Consider the following 16,413-nt stretch of genomic DNA (forward strand, 5'->3'; position numbering starts at 1 on the left):
GTTGATTCTGGTATCCCCGTTCTGGCCGGGCCAAGTATGGTTTGCAGACCTGGAGAGATCCTGGAAGGCTGTCCATGGGAGATTCCAACCAGGAGGGACCTTCTGTCCCAGGCTTTGAGGACAATATTTGACTCCCAACAGGAGATCTGGAAACTGTGGGTCTGGCCCATGAGGGTTACCGGTTCATAGATTCTGGTCTCTCTACCAATTTTATTGATACCATTCTAAATGCTAGGGCTCTCTCTACTAGAAAGCTGTATGCTCTTAAATTGCGTCTTTTCTCATCATGGTGTGAGCAACGCCATCTTAACCCAGCTGAGTGCCCAGTTGGTTCAGTACTGGAGCTTCTTCAAGAGCGCAGCTGGACTGACTTCCGCTTTCCATGTTTTAATTTGTTTACAGACCACATGATTCCTCCTAGGATCTCTCTAGTGTATTGGAAGGGTTGTCAGATGCTCTCTTCGAACCCTTAGAGTCAGCCTCTGTGAAGATTCTGACTCTCAAGGTGGCTTTGCTTATTGCCATTACCTCATTAAAAAGGGTAGGAGACTTGCAGGCCTTGTCATTCGCCTCCTCCTACCTGGATTTTTGCCCCTGGACTGGTCAAGGTGATACTGTACCCTAGGCCCTATGACGTCCATAAGGTGCCGCCTTCACCATTTCATCCTGTCGTTCTTCATGTATTCCCTCATCCAGAGAGGAATTTGTCTCTTGTCCAGAGTCCAGAGTGGACTCCAGCTCGTGTCCAGAGTCCAGAGAGGACTTCAGCCCATGAGGTCCCTTTGTGTTACATACCTTATTATTAGTATTCCAAAGTACTCTGAAGTATTTACAAAACTTGTGTAATCGAATTAAATACATTACAAATTACTTTTTAAAGCATGTATTTTGTAATCTGTAGTGAAATACATTTTAAAAGTAACCTTCCCAACCCTGGTGACAATTAACCTCTTTAACTGTTTATACAAGTCAATAAAAGAGTTACCAATAAGGTTTTCTAAAAAGGCAAACACTTTCCAAACAAACCAAAAGTTTGTTTTTCATAAAATAAGTAATCTATAAGGTAAGACATGGAGTCATATCTTCTATCCATTGAGAAACCCCAGGACATGAGCATGTAATTAGATGTTTAACAGGATAGATTTGCAATATATACAGCTTTGCAAATAATCTGGCTTATTATCAGTATTTTTACCCAGAAACAGTCCCCACACAGTGGAATGTGTTTTAATTTTTTTGTACAATATTTTTTTTTTTTTTTTTTTTTTTTACAATTGTGTCCAATGTCAGAGTTTGCACTGCTGTGTTTAATTATGAAAGACTCTTGTGAAGTACCGAGATGGCATCCGACAAAAAAAAAAAAAGTAGACGCCAGTCCCAAGAACTTGGTAAAACCCAGCAATTTTCACACAGCCTATATATGTGACATCATACGTTTGCAGAGCATTTATCTGTAGAATGTTTAGTTGAGTCTTAATCAATCCGAGCCTAATTCCAGATTGACAGTCTCCAGAGCTTTCTGCTGCTCGAGTCTCACTCCTAAATAAGGAACCACAAACTCTTGGCTAATGAGCCTGGCAAGCCTCCAGAGTTTGAGGGCCACTGGGAGGATATACAGTATCAGAGCATCTTTAGAATAAGCTCAAGGGTTTGTACTGTAGTTTATGTCGGCTTGCTCATGCTCACTGCGTATGCAAGTTAAATAAACAAATGGAGTAAATGGAGATGAAATGTTTAGGGTTTCATCATAAGGCAGTGTCATGTTTTTATAGGCCTATATATATATATATATATATATATATATATATATATATATATATATATATATATATATATATATATATATATATATATATATATATATATATATATATATATATATAATGTAAAATTGAGTTACACTGTCCTTTTGAACTTTGTATTCATCAAAGAATCCTAAATAAGAGTATATTAAGCAGCACAACTGTTTTTAGCATTGATAATAATCTGATTCTTGTATTTCTTGAGCATCAAATCAGCATATTAGAATTATTTCTGATGCTGAAAATGTTGAAAATACATGCTAAAATACAGCTTTGATCACAGGAATGAATTATATAAAAAAAGTCATATTTAATTGTAATAATATTTGACAATAGTACTGTTTTTACTGTATTTTTGATAGTTTAAATAATCACCAGTCACCTTTGTATTGGTCTTAAGTAATATTCAAATATTCTGAGATACTGAATTTGGGATTTTCCTTAGTTGTCGTTATAAAAATAAAAATAAATAAACATTTGAAATATATCAGTCTGTGTGTAATGAATGAATATAATATACACGTTTCACTTTTTGAAAGGAATTAGTGAAATAAATCAACTTTTTCATGATATTCTAATTATATGACCAGCACTGCGCAGTCAGCTGGGTTAAGATATTATATATTTATTTTTTATATATATATGTTTTATATATTTTTTATATATATTAAAATATATTAAAATATATATATATATATTTTTTTTTATGAATTTAACTCGTCTGAATAGAACACTAAAACAAATTCATATCATCAAAACACACACACACACACACACACCATCCCTTGTCACTTAAATAATTTATTTACCACTAGAGCACCACAACAGTAATGTGTTACAATACATCATAGTGGGTCAACAATATCGACATCATCATCATCATCATAGACAACAATAACAATAAACAGCTCTAGTGTGACAATGCTGGTGTCTCCTTCCGCTTCCTGTGTCTGCAGGAAGTCCACTGGCATTCTTGCCCTAATACAAATAAAATAAGTGTCACCTAAAAATCCTGGGCATGAGTGGATGTTTCTCTTTTAAACTGATCTGCCACCAGTTTCTCTAATTCTGGTTAAGATAAGGACTTAAAAGGTGAACCTCCACTTGGAAGCCACTCACATCATCAGCTCATGTTATGTGGGTGAAGCTATAACTACGAATAAAAACCAGCAAACAATAGTTACAAATAATAATTAAAAAAAAGTAGAAATAAAATAGTCAGTGCAATTCTTCATAACAAAGGATCACTTTCTCTGAGAGAAAACAAAAATCACAAATTCAGGAAGACACTTTGAGATGTGTATAAAACATTTCTCCATGAAAACGTTATGGACGTCAGCGTCCGCGGCTGCTGCAGTGCATTTGTCAAGCTGGCCTCTGCGCAACACGTTCATAAGGATGACCCGGGGGTTACTGTCTCTCACTTACACAACCTGTCCATTACTACACATTCTTCAAATCCTTTCATCAAAATCTGACTTTACTGACACAACTCTTCCCACATCAATAGCTGCATTTACATGCGAGATATTCGACACGTCTTCCCAACTGGTCAATATTTACAAGAGCTCTTCTGACAGAAATGTCAGCTTTCTTTGTAGACATCATCAAGGCAAAAAAAAAGAAGACAATTTTACTCGCGGTAAGTATGGTCGCGTGAAGTTTTGTTTGGAACGCGAATGTAAACGAATATGTGGATTGGACTGCAACGCTTAAGGCACTTTCAGAAGATGAAATCGGATTTGATTCATTCGAATGACGAACATTAGTGCATGTAAACATACCTATTGTGAATGACCTATCAGTCTCTGTACCATTCTGATGACATCACTTCCTTTCAACACTGTTTGAGTTGCTGACGTCATAGCTGCACCCACTCTGTAATAAGGGACCAATGGGGTGAATTCACGTAGTTGCCACTTTTGCGTGCTGTATTTCAGCGCAAAACCAGCGTGTTATTCACTAACCACCCGTATTCCAGTTTAACCAGCCATTATATGCTCTGGTATAGCTCTGCGTGGTGAGTATCTAAAAGTCATGGTCATTCTTCTCAGAAACACCTAGCATAAACTTCTAGTCACTTTTCTACTTCTGATCAATTACTGTCATGCTGGAACAACGTTTGAAGAGAATCTTGCCTAGCAATGTCGACATGTTTATATCTAGCTATCTGCATCATAACACATTTGGCTTAATGGCACAGACATTTGATGGGAATTTGAATTTGATTTGTTGCTGCCACAATAAGACAAGAATGTACAATGTGCAGTGGTTTTGCTTGCAATGTGTTGGCCAATGTGTAGAGAATGTTTCTGACCCAAATGACTTCTTTGCTGCTTGGAGCAACATGACTTGTTGGTCTTGGCCTTTTTTACACCATGTAAGGTGGTAAAACAATGTCTTTCTGAGGCGTGCGTTAACTTTAAAAATATTGCATCTTTCAGTCGCCAGCTCTACTCCCTTTCAAAAACGGTTTATTCGCGCCATACTTGGAGTTCATTTGCGACAGCTACACAGTTTGCGACAAATGCTTGCCAGAAGTTTCCAGCTCTTCACCGGTATTGGTGAACAATATCATGGGTTTTAAATATTATCAAATAGTCAAGCAAACAATATCTAAATTAATGAGGGGAAACAAAATCAACAACAACAATGACCAAACAAAAAAAAACAGAAAGAAGTGTTTGTTTGAAATAAATGGAACAAGGGTTTTTTTCTTCCGCTTGCTTCACATATAGACACCTATAACATACTTCCAGTGTTTGCCAAACTCACATCCATAGAGTGATGAGTGGGTGATGTGACACATGCCGACAAGATCGCACATCCACACACCATTCAGATGTGTGTTTTTACATTTCATCTTGGTTTTTGAGAGTTTTTGATGGTCTGTACTTCTTGTAGGAACTATTCTGTAGGATTACTCTGATGTACCTTGACACCCTGCCCAGCATGTTTGTGATTGGGTTTACATTATTGTGTGTTTGTTTGTGTGAATGTGTGTTCTTGGAAATGGAGTCGATCGGTTCCTAGCTGCACTTGCAGGACTTGACAATCATGTTGGAGAGCTGCTCAATTTTGGGGTTTTTTCCGATGTAGTAAAGGATTGTGAGGGGTTCCAGATCCTGAGACACACAGCAAGGAGATGCAGACGCTTCTGGATTAATGGTGTTATAGAGGCCAAGGATCTGAAACAGGACATAAAATGCAGTTATTCAAACTATTTATAATTCATCTGTCATCTTCAGCACCTAGTAGCTTTACATCTACAATCATACCAGCTCATTCCAACCAGGCACAAGATAATAAACACAGTTTTTTGTCCTAACCAGTTGCTGGGTTGCAAAAACTAAAGATGCACCGATTGCAAGTTTCATGGTCAATTTCAATTTCGGATTATTTGCAAATATTACCTGCCGGTAACGATTTTTTCTAAGAACTATAATTGACAGCATATACATACAAAAATCTACTTTTCTTCAATGCAAAATTTTATTTTCATAAAAAAAACACAAGTAAAAAGTAAAATTGCAAACAACAGCACAAATAATTGGTATAGAATAAAGAGAGATATGAAATAAACACAGCTTTGTGTTTTAAAAGTTATTATTCAGGTAAGAAATACTACGGAAATGAAAGTAATCAAATGTAAATTAACACTGGATAGTCTAAAATTAAATACAGATTAATGTTTACAGTTAAAGTCATTCATTCAAGAGCAGCGAGTTATTTTCTTTTTGTTTATTGCTCTTTGGTTAACATGACAGATGGCAGCTGGTTTATAAGTCTACTGTCACTTTAAGAGTTTAGGCACAGACCCAATATACTGTTACACAACGTGTTTTCTCTCAACTATTTACATTCCAAAACTATACTTGCCAAGATGGACATTTCGGCGTAATTTTGTGTGCCTTTTGACTGTTGAAGCGCAGTAACCCACTCATTTTGGTACTTGCGACTCACAAGCTGTTGAGGCGGCTTTATGTGTGCACCACTTATATAGATCGGAGGAGCGTGTGCTTTTGGTGTGAGTGCGAAACCTGCGGGATTTAATACAATTATGCCCAATACAAGCATTATTCAATCGGAGTGAATGAGACGAGTGAGCGAGAGGAGGGCGGTGTGTTTTTGATGGTGGTCCAGTGGGTTAAACCATGGAACTGATACGCAGAAAGTTGCTGGTTCGATCCCAGCGGTCACCACCAATGTGTCCTTATTACTCCATGTTGCTACAGGGGGATTGCTTTGGATAAAAGCGTCTGCCAAATGCATAAATGTAAATGTGTCACTTCTCCGTCTGAGAGAAGAGAGCGAGAACGCGCAGCTGACGTTATTGCCTGTGCCACTGGCAACAAAACAGACTGGTTCGTAATCGGAAAGACGTGAGACTGACCGGCCAGTCACCAGTCTGGTCCCTGATTCTGGTCCCTGGCCGGTCAATCGGTGCATCTCTAGCAAAAACAGCCGAAACCTGTCTTACATTGCTGTGCTGAGTGTCTGCGCTCCACAGATACGGACAGGCTCCTGCACAGAAGTTGGCGTTATAACCTTTCGGTTCGTGGATCCACCTCCAGCCCAGATCCTTCTTGAAGTCGATGTAGAGAGAGCGTAAACAGCAGTTGTCCTGCACATTTCTGTGGGATGATAAATAGAAGTGATGTTTAACCCAATGGCTTGAGGGCCAGAGAAGTTTGGCATGCAAAAAATCGTTATTGGCACATTGTTGCTACACTTTTTTGTATATTGTCTAAAATATAAATAATCAATGATAAGCTTGAAATGAGAAATTGTTTTCTTTTCGGAAATAAAGGCTGTAGCTTTCTCTATAGCTCTATGCATATGTTCACATGACTAGTTTTACATGAACAGATTTTCTCCCATTGACAGCAAATGTAGCTTTTTTGTTCAACATATGCAATTGTAACACATGTACAATAGTGGTATATGCTAAATGTCCAGCATTCAGAACGAAATTAGGCTGGTAAAGCCTTTACATTTCAGCTCAGTTCTTGAACTTAACTCACTGAAGTCGGCAAGTGTTATACATCATTATAATCTGTTAAGTTTCTACTTTTATTTGTGTACTCACAATAAAAATAAAATGTTGTGCTTTTTGCAAAATAAAGAATACAAACATGATGCATGATCTGCTGCCTGTCTCTCAATGACGTTCATTCAGATAGTCTTCAGAAAATGAACTGTAACTTAGTGAATACTTGTCACACAAACATGAGACATATGTCTAAAGAAAATAATGTAAATCAAATCGAAAGCAAATATTCTGTGTTTATGTAATCTGTTTGAAAAGAGAGAGATGTCAGTCATTCGCGAGCCTCTTCATTAGTGTTAATGCAGCCACGCCCACGGAGCGCACATTCTTTTGAGATTAAAATAGTGACACGATCCATGCGAACAGAGTCAACACCCACATCAACTCAAATAAGCACACCAAGATTCGTGCATGTACTTTACATTGTTTGAGACGCGGTGAGGAATAATCCCGGAATAATTTACCACAGAAGAAAAGCTGTCTATTTCTGTAACTGATCCAGCCGAGGATTGTGAGGTAAGTTTATTCTGTTAGTTTCTGTAAATATTAAACCGCAAAAAGAATCCTGCTGCAACATAAAATGTCATAGACTTAAGACTGTTTAGACAAGATTTCTTTGGCCTGTTTTGGACAGATTATAAAGTGTTTATTGTAAAATAGCCTAGTGTCACATCAATAAAGCTTTTGTTCGCAAATTTCTGCTCAGATGCTATAAATATAGTACCAGTCAAACGTTTTGTGTTCAATAGGCTATTGTAGCCATTAACATGTATTTTGTCAGAAGTTTTTTTTTAATGGAATAAGATTTAAAGAAAATCACTACTCTAAATATAGTTTTTGATAATTAATTTTCCATACACACAGCATACAGTAGGGGCCAAAAGTGATGTCCGGCCTAGGAAAATGTACATCTTTACCCTTTTATTAAAATATTATTAAAACGATTTTGTCATCATATTATGCAGTTGTGCTTGCTAAAAACGCAATGAAATTGTGCTGGCGTAAATTTTGGTCAGGCTGTCATACAAAAAAATGATGAACACATGCAAAAAACAGAACCAACAAAATATTAATAACTGATTATGCCGGAGTCAATGTATCCTTTATCCTGTGAGCTTTTTGTTTTTCTATGCTTTTCTTGCATAGCAAAATAAAACCTGTAGCTGTAGATTGCCTTTTTTTCCCTTCAAATAATTTTGTCAGATAAATACATTAACCAAGTTTAGTATTTTATTCTTCTATCATATTTAAAATATTTAAAACATATACAAAAACAACTATTGGTTGAATGCAATTTCACTGTGGCTAATCCAATTCTAATTCACAAACATTGAACACATTTAAAATCTTGATGACTCATCCTGCACTACACAGTTTTCTGACCAATCAAATGCTTTCTAGAATGAGAACGTCCCTCCCCCAATATAACCTACAACTGACTAGAAAGTAGGAAATAATGTTTCACAGCTGCGATGTGTTTAATGTCTACTGGCTATAAAAGAAAAGAAAGAAAGAAAAAAAGGAAAAGGATGAGTCCTTGGGGACGTCCCACCCAAACCCTCTATTCCAATAGGAAATTTGTCAACACAGGAAAGAAAATGGTTCTTTCAAGTGCTTTTTCAAAATTCTGAATTCTGGCCAACGCTGATAATCAGATCAGTCTAGTTTTTCAATGTCAATTTTTTCTTTTTATGATTTGGACAGAAATGTCTGATAGTTTCTCAGCTTGTTAATACTGAATGTTATCACGGATATGTCAGGAAGTATAAAATTAACAGCACATTGGTATAATGTGATCGTGACAGCAATGGGCTGGACAAGAGAGAATACAGATGATTTTTATTAAAAGAAAATCAAGCCACATTAGCTTTAATCTAACAGTGAACAGTTTTCCAGTTCATTGATTAAGTTCAGTCTGCATCGATAGGTGGTCCAGTCTGCTTTGATACGTGGCCCCCCGCTTGCATAATCCTGGACTGACGTCTGGCTGTTTTTAACTAACGACAGATGAGGATCTATAGAGACACCAGAAGCACGGTGCTGTTTTAGACATTCCGTTGTGGTTCAGATACAGACTGTGGGAAAAAGTCCTACCTGGAGCAGAAGGCTGCGTCGAGAGCTCGTTTCTGACGGTGGCTCTTGTGTTGGGACTCCAGACGGTATGATGGAAGCAGCATCAGCAGCAGGTGTGGAGACTGGCCGCTGTGACGGCGATGTTTAAGCATCTTCAGGTCCCCTCCGTGCACAAAGCTGTCATCTATACCTGTGAACCGGGCAGAAATCAGAGTCATGAGTTTGATTCCCAGGGAATGCATGAACTAGTAAATTGTATAAACTGACTGAATCATATATTTAAAGTGCTCTAATTTAAAATGATGGTTTCCGGTTTCCGGTTTTGTTAATACGCTCCATAGAAACAATTAAAATAAACAATTTTGGTTAATATTACTTTCGCTGTTGATGTGCAGAACACATTTTTCTGTTGTTGTTTTTTTTCTAAGTAGATAAGACATCGCCAATAAGGACTTTCGAAAAAAAAAAATATTCTAAGTAAAAATTCTACAGCCATATTATAGCTAATTTAGCTTTTGTTTATGGTAAAATTAAGTGGTAAAAAGCCATAGATATATGCACCGATCATGCATAACATTATGACCACTGACAGATGAAGTGAATAACACTGTTTATCTCTTCACCATGGCACCTGTTAGTGGGTGGGATATATTAGGCAGCAAGTGAACATTTTATCCTCCAAGTTGATGTGTTAGAAGCAGGAAAAATGGGCAATCGTAAGGATTTGATCGAGTTTGACAAGGGCCAAATTGTGATGGCTAGGCGACTGGGTCAGAGCATCTCCAAAACTACAGCTCTTATGGGGTGTTCCCGGTCTGCAGTGGTCAGTGTCTATCAAAACTAGAGAACCGGCGACAGGGTCATTGATGCACGTGTGGTCCGATCAAACAGGCGAGCTACTGTAGCTCAAATTGCTCAAGAAGTTTATGCTGGTTCTGATAGAAAGGTGTCAGAATACACAGTGCATCACAGATTGTTGCGTATGGGGCGGCATAGCCACAGATCAGTCAGGGTGCCCATGCTGACCCCTGTTCACTGCCAAAAGCGCCAACAATGGCACGTGAGCATCAGAACTGGACCACGGAGCAATGGAAGAAGGTGGCCTGGTCTGATGAATCACATTTTCTTACATCACGTGGATGGCCGGGTGCGTGTGCATGGCTTGGGGAACACATGGCACCAGGATGCACTATGGGAAGAAGGCATCCAGCAGAGCCAGTGATGCTTTGGGCAATGTTCTGCTGGGAAACCTTGGGTCCTCCATCCATGTGGATGTTACTTTGACACAGATACCACCTACCTAAGCATTGTTGCAGACCATGTACACCCTTTCATGGAAACGGTATTCCCTGGTGTCTGTGGCTCTTTCAGCAGATAATGCGCCGCCACAAAGCAAAAATGGTTTCGGAATGGTTTGAGGAGTACAACAACGAGTTTGAGGTGTTGACTTGGCCTCCAAAATCCCCAGATCTCAATCTAATCGAGCATCTGTGGGATGTGCTGAACAAACAAGTCTGATCCATGGAGGCCCCACCTCACAACTTACAGGACTTAAAGCATCTGCTGCTAACATCTTGGTGCCACATACCACAGCACACCTTCAGGGGTCTAGTGGAGTTCATGCCTCGACGGGTCAGGGCTGTTTTGGCAATAGGGGATATATATAATAAATATATATATAAATTAAAGGGATAGTTCAACCAAAAATTAAAGTGTTTGTAACAAAGCAGATAGAGCAACCATTGACTACCATAGTAGGGGAAAAAATACTATGGTAGTCAATGGTTGCTCTATCTGCTTTGTTACAAACATTCTTCAAAATATCTTCTTTTGTGTTCTGCAGAACAAAGAAACTCATACAGGTTTGGAACAACTTGAGGTTGAGTAAATGATGACAGAATTTTCATTTTTGGGTGAACTATCCCTTTAACCTACATTAAGTACATTTTTGGCTTGCGTCTTTGCAAAAACAAGTATTTTTGATTAACATTAAATCAAACATTTTAACAAACCATAAATTTAATTTAAGTTACGAGTATATATATAAAAAAATAAAAAAAGAATATTTTTTTTACTTTGGATCAAATCTGCCAAATGCATATAATACACACTTTAATGCACATAACATATGGAGTATTTCAGGAACATTAGATTATATTAATAATCACTAAGACGTGCATTTATACCCCTTAAAACATGATCTGACTTATTAACTTTTTAGGTTAATGAAATATAGTTTAAAAGCACTGCCAAAACATACTCTTTTTTTTAATAGGACCAGATAGTCCAGGAGAAGAATCGACATGTGTCTAGCAAACATAAAAACGTGTTCAATACAGTTTAAAAAAGCAGTATCTGACTCGAATCTGGAATCTAGACAAAGGGTGGAAACTTTAAAGAAGTTCAAATACAAGCTAGTTTTCATTTGTGTCACATTTTTTGGTCACTACTTAATTCCCATGTCTTCAGTTGTGTTGTTTCATAGTTTTGATGACTATGATTATTATTCTAAAATGTGACAAATAGGCATAATCTAGAATGAGTAGATGTGTCAAGACTTTGGACTGCTAGTGTACTTTTTAAGCACCCTTTTGCTTTGAATTTATTCAGGGGGATTCAGGCCTCAATCAGACCCACTCCTTTCTGACAAATATTTATGTCCATTTTTCTTTTATTTTTCTCCAAGATATACACACACACACACACACACACACACACACACACACACACACACACACACACACACACACACACACACACACACACACACACACACACACACACACACACCCACACACACACACACACACACACACACTAACTGACTGACTCGCACCCCCACCCAAAGCCACCTGCAAAGCGTGTCTCCAGCTCCTCGCTCTTGTTGGGGATGATGTAATTATTTGACGGCACAAATGTGCAGCAGGGACAGTGCAGGCTGATCTTGAATCCATTGTTTCTGTCTGGTGGGAGAGAAAAACAGTGAAAAAACACAGCAAAAAACACTTGCACAGCAAGGTCAGATAATCTACAGCAGATAAATGAGCTCATCTCTGGATCCGGCCCCTGATGTGAGTGAGCCCACTCCCATGATCCCTCAGGAGTCACACACCGTCACTGCTGTCTCTCAGCTCCAGCATTCATCATAGCCACTCTAGTAATGCTGAATATCTGTGCTGCGCGGATGTCTATCGCTCTCCAGCGTAATGTGATGGAGAACCGCTGGGCTCGAGCTGTTATGAGGTCATGTAGGCTGACGATGATCCTACACCTTCATGCTCTGGCCTGTTATTACTGCTGTTCTCTTGCACTTTGAAAAGCTATGGTGAAAACTCACTCAACTTTGCATGCATGAATCTTTTAAGCTTATTAAAGTACGTTTTACAAGGAAATACCATTTCACACTTTCTACTTCAAAATGTCATGTTTAACTCAATGTGTTACTTACCATTTCTTTGCAATTATTTTTTAAATTTACTAACAATTTATGAGTAAAAACTGTTTCAAAATAAATCATAGCCAGTGTTTTTAATTATGAACACAGAAATCGTCTCGGTTACGGATGTAACCCTCGTTCCCTGAGGAGGGAACGGAGACGTAACGTTAGTGACTAACGAATGGGGGTTTCGCTTAGAAGCCTATCAACTTCGAGTTTTGAGAAAACGCCCAATGGCGTGCCAATGCCATGGGGCATGCGGAATTTGCATACGTAGCTCCGCCTCACTGCGTGAGTATATAAGGAAGTACGAGGCAATATCGCATTATGTTACCTGCTTGAGGAGCCAAGACTGAACTCCTGCGTTCCAGGCAACACAGCTCGATGTGGCAAGGGGACGTTACGTCTCTGTTCCCTCCTCAGGGAACGAGGGTTACATCCGTAACCGAGACGTTCCCTTTCGTTCAGTCACTACGACGTAACGTTAGTGACTAACGAATGGGGGTCCCAATATAATCCCGCCACTCAGCTGTCTTCCAGTGCCCTGCGTAAGTGTGAGTACCCTGTCGTAAGACTAGTACGGACGAAGGACTCCCACTTAACACAGGATTACCAAGGTACACTGGGAAGCATATCCCAGTGAGGGAATGCCAAGATGCCTACCCGTGGGGAGGACTTAAGAGACACATATGACCCGGAGAGGGTTGCATATGGAAGATCTCTAGGGTACCAGCCGAAGGTGGATTTTTAACCCTAGGGGTGGCGGGGACACGCCAAGGGAAGAAACCCGCTCACTGCGGAGACTTACGGTGAAATACACATGTGGGGGTCGCCGGAGGGAACCATGCACATGGGGCACCTGGCCGGACATGAGGGTCTGGGCTCGAAAGGGCAGACTGAACTGATGTCGGCGTCGACAGTGCTGGAGGAGCTCAGGGCTCTCGGGGAGCTCACCTGAGGAAATATCGCACGTATCCAGTCCGTGGAGTGGAGTGGCGAGCAAGCGAAGACACCTGAGCCTGGCCCATCACCGGCCCCTCGGGGGGGCGAGTACATAGTCGGACACTGGCTCCACTCGGAGATATAGAATCTGGCGAATGTGTTGGGTGTCGCCCAGCCTGCAGCTCTGCAGATGTCTGCTAGCGAGGCGCCATGCGCTAGAGCCCAAGAGGAAGCCACACTCCGGGTGGAGTGTGCCCTCACACCAAGGGGACATGGTCGGCCTTGCTGCTGGTAAGCCAAAGCAATGGTGTCCACTATCCAGTGAGACAGCCTTTGCTTTGAGAGAGCACTTCCCTTCCGCTCTCCACCATAACAGACAAAGAGCTGGTCTGAGGTCCTGAACACTGCGTCATGTCTACGTAGGCGCGGAGAGCGCGTACTGGACAGAGCAATGCCAAGGCTGGGTCTGCCTCCTCCAAAGGCAGCGCTTGCAGGTTCACCACCTGGTCCTTGAACGGAGTGGTGGGAACCTTGGGCACATATCCAGGCCGGGGTCTCAATATCACGTGAGAGTTAGCCGGCCCGAACTCCAGGCACGCTTCGTCAACCGAAAATGCCTGCAGGTCCCCGACCCTCTTGACTGAGGCCAATGCGGTCAGCAGAGCCGTCTTCATAGACAGAAACTTAATATCGACCGACCGCAAAGGCTCAAAGGGAGGTCTCTGCAGAGCAGTTAACACTACTGCGAGGTCCCAAGAGGGTACGAGAGGAGAGCGAGGAGGATTCAGTCTCCTAGCTCCCCTCAGGAACCTGATGACCAGGTCGTGCTGACTTACCTTTTTGTTCTCCAAGAGATTGTGGTGGGCAGATATTGCGGCCACATATACCTTGAGGGTGGAGGGAGACAGCCTTCGCTCCAACCCCTCTTGGAGAAACTCAAGCACGGACCCAATCGGACATTTCCAGGGGTCTTCTTGGCGGGAAGAGCACCAGGTGACGAAGAGGTTCCACTTCAACGCATAGGCATGCCGAGTGGACTCTGCCCTAGCGGAAGTGATGGTGGCGACCACCGTAGGTGGTAGGCCACTCAAACCTGCCGGGTCCCGTCTAGGAGCCACACGTGGAGGTTCCAAAGGTCGGGACGCGGGTGCCAATGGGTGCCCCGTCTCTGAGTAAGGAGGTCCGGTCTCAGAGGAATAGGCCAGGGAGGGGCTGAGTTCGGGGAACCAGGTCCGGCCGTGCCAGTACGGGGCGACCAGAAGGACCTGCTCCTTGTCCTCCCTGATCTTGCACAGAAGCTGTGCGAGTAGGCTCACTGGGGGAAACGCATATTTGCGTAGGCCCCGCGGCCAGCTGTGCGCCAGTGCATCCGTGCCGAGCGTGCCCTCGGTCAGGGAATAATACAGGCTGCAGTGGGAAGAGTCGTGGGAGGCAAACAGGTCTACCTGTGCGTCGCCGAACTGTTCCCAAATCAGCTGAACCGTCCGGGGATGGAGTCTCCATTCTCCCGGGAGAGGCTGAAACCGCGAGAGCTCGTCGGCTGCGTGGTTCAGGACTCCCGGAATATGGACAGCACGAAGGGACCTCAGGCGCTTCTGACTCCATAAGACGAGATGGCGGGCGAGTTGAGACATGCGGCGGGAGCGTAGACCGCCCTGGTGGTTGATGTACGCTACTACGGCCGTGTTGTCTGTCCGGACAAGCACATGTTGACCCTTCAGCAACGCTCGGAAGCGGTGCAGGGCGAACCGTACTGCCAGCAACTCGAGGCAATTGACATGCAGGAGGCGCTGGGGTCCTGTCCAGGAGCCCGCGGCTGCTTGTCCATTGCACATGGCACCCCAGCCCGTGGCAGAGGCATCCGTCGATACGACAACATGCCTGGAAACTCGTTCTAAGGGCACACCGGCCCGTAGAAAGCTGAGGTTCGACCACGGGGTGAGTGTCTGTAAGCAGGCCCGCGTCACTTGGACCCGGAGCGTGCCAGACTGCCATGCCCATCTCGGGACTCGATCGCGAAGCCAGTGCTGAAGCGGTCTCATATGAAGCAATCCGAGCGGCGTTACCGCGGCTGCAGATGCCATATGCCCCAGGAGCCTCTGAAAAAGTTTCAGTGGAACCGCATTCTTGCTCTCGATTTGTCGGAGGCAAGTCAGCAGAGACTGCGCGCGCTCGCTCGAAAGCTGCGCGTACATGGCGACCGAGTCGATCTCCATACCGAGAAAAGAGATCCTCTGCACGGGGCAAAGTTGCTCTTCTCCCAGTTGACCCGAAGGCCCAGACGGGTTAAGTGGTGGAGAACCAGATCTCTGTGTCCGCAAACCTGCTCTCGAGAGTGGCCTAGTATGAGCCAGTCGTCGAGGTAGTTCAGAATGCGGACCCCGTGCTGCCAAAGGGGCGCAAGGGCTGCCTCGGCGATCTTCGTGAAGACGCGAGGGGACAGAGATAACCCGAATGGGAGAACTGCGTACTGGTATGCCCGCCCCTCGAAAGCAAAACCGTAGGAACGGTCTGTGTCGAGGAAGGATGGAGACATGGAAGTAGGCGTCCTTCAGGTCAATCGCTGCAAACCAATCGTACGGACGAACGCATTCGAAAAGGCGTTTCGCAGTCAACATCTCGAACGGAAGCCGGTGAAGGGATCGGTTCAAGATGCGAAGGTCCAGGATTGGCCGTAACCCACCGGTTTTCTTGGGTACAATGAAGTAGGGGCTGTAGAACCCCGACCTCATTTCGGCTGGAGGGACAGGCTCGATCGCACCCTTCGCCAGTAGAGTGGCAATCTCCGCACGCATGACGGGGCATGGGCCCCGGTCATGGTATAGCGGACTCCCCTGTAACGGGGAGGAGCCTGCGCGAACTGAATCGCGTAGCCGAGCCTGATGGTCCGGGCAGCCCAGCGGGACAGCCCCGGAAGCTGAAGCCAGGCTTCCAGAGACTGCACCAACGGGGTCATCCGGACGACAGACGTACCCTGGGTGGGGCAGCGAGGCAGCGTTACCGGCGCGGACAGGGGAGGCTGTTGGGCGTCCCCGGGTCGGAGCACGGTTAACGGCTGCGCCCTGACAGAGGAGACCAGGGAAGGACTCGCGTTCCACTGGGGTCTGCTC

At 43.0% G+C, this 16,413-nt stretch overlaps 1 protein-coding gene across 1 annotated transcript in view; it reads right to left on the bottom strand.

The window, feature by feature from the left end:
• Positions 1–2,583: 2,583 nt before the first annotated feature.
• The window catches only part of tgfb2 (transforming growth factor, beta 2), a 68,214-nt gene continuing 54,384 nt past the window's right edge, over positions 2,584–16,413 (bottom strand). The window contains exons 4-7 of the mRNA XM_079836163.1: positions 11,778–11,888; positions 8,947–9,115; positions 6,283–6,436; positions 2,584–4,990 (exon numbers count right to left, since the gene is read on the bottom strand). Of these exons, the coding sequence (XP_079692289.1) occupies positions 4,832–4,990; positions 6,283–6,436; positions 8,947–9,115; positions 11,778–11,888 (593 nt within the window). The 3' untranslated portion in view covers positions 2,584–4,831. The remainder of the gene's footprint in view (positions 4,991–6,282; positions 6,437–8,946; positions 9,116–11,777; positions 11,889–16,413) is intronic.

Source organism: Gobio gobio (assembly GCF_949357685.1).
Source record: "Gobio gobio genome assembly, chromosome: 15".
Taxonomy (NCBI): Eukaryota; Metazoa; Chordata; class Actinopteri; order Cypriniformes; family Gobionidae; genus Gobio; species Gobio gobio.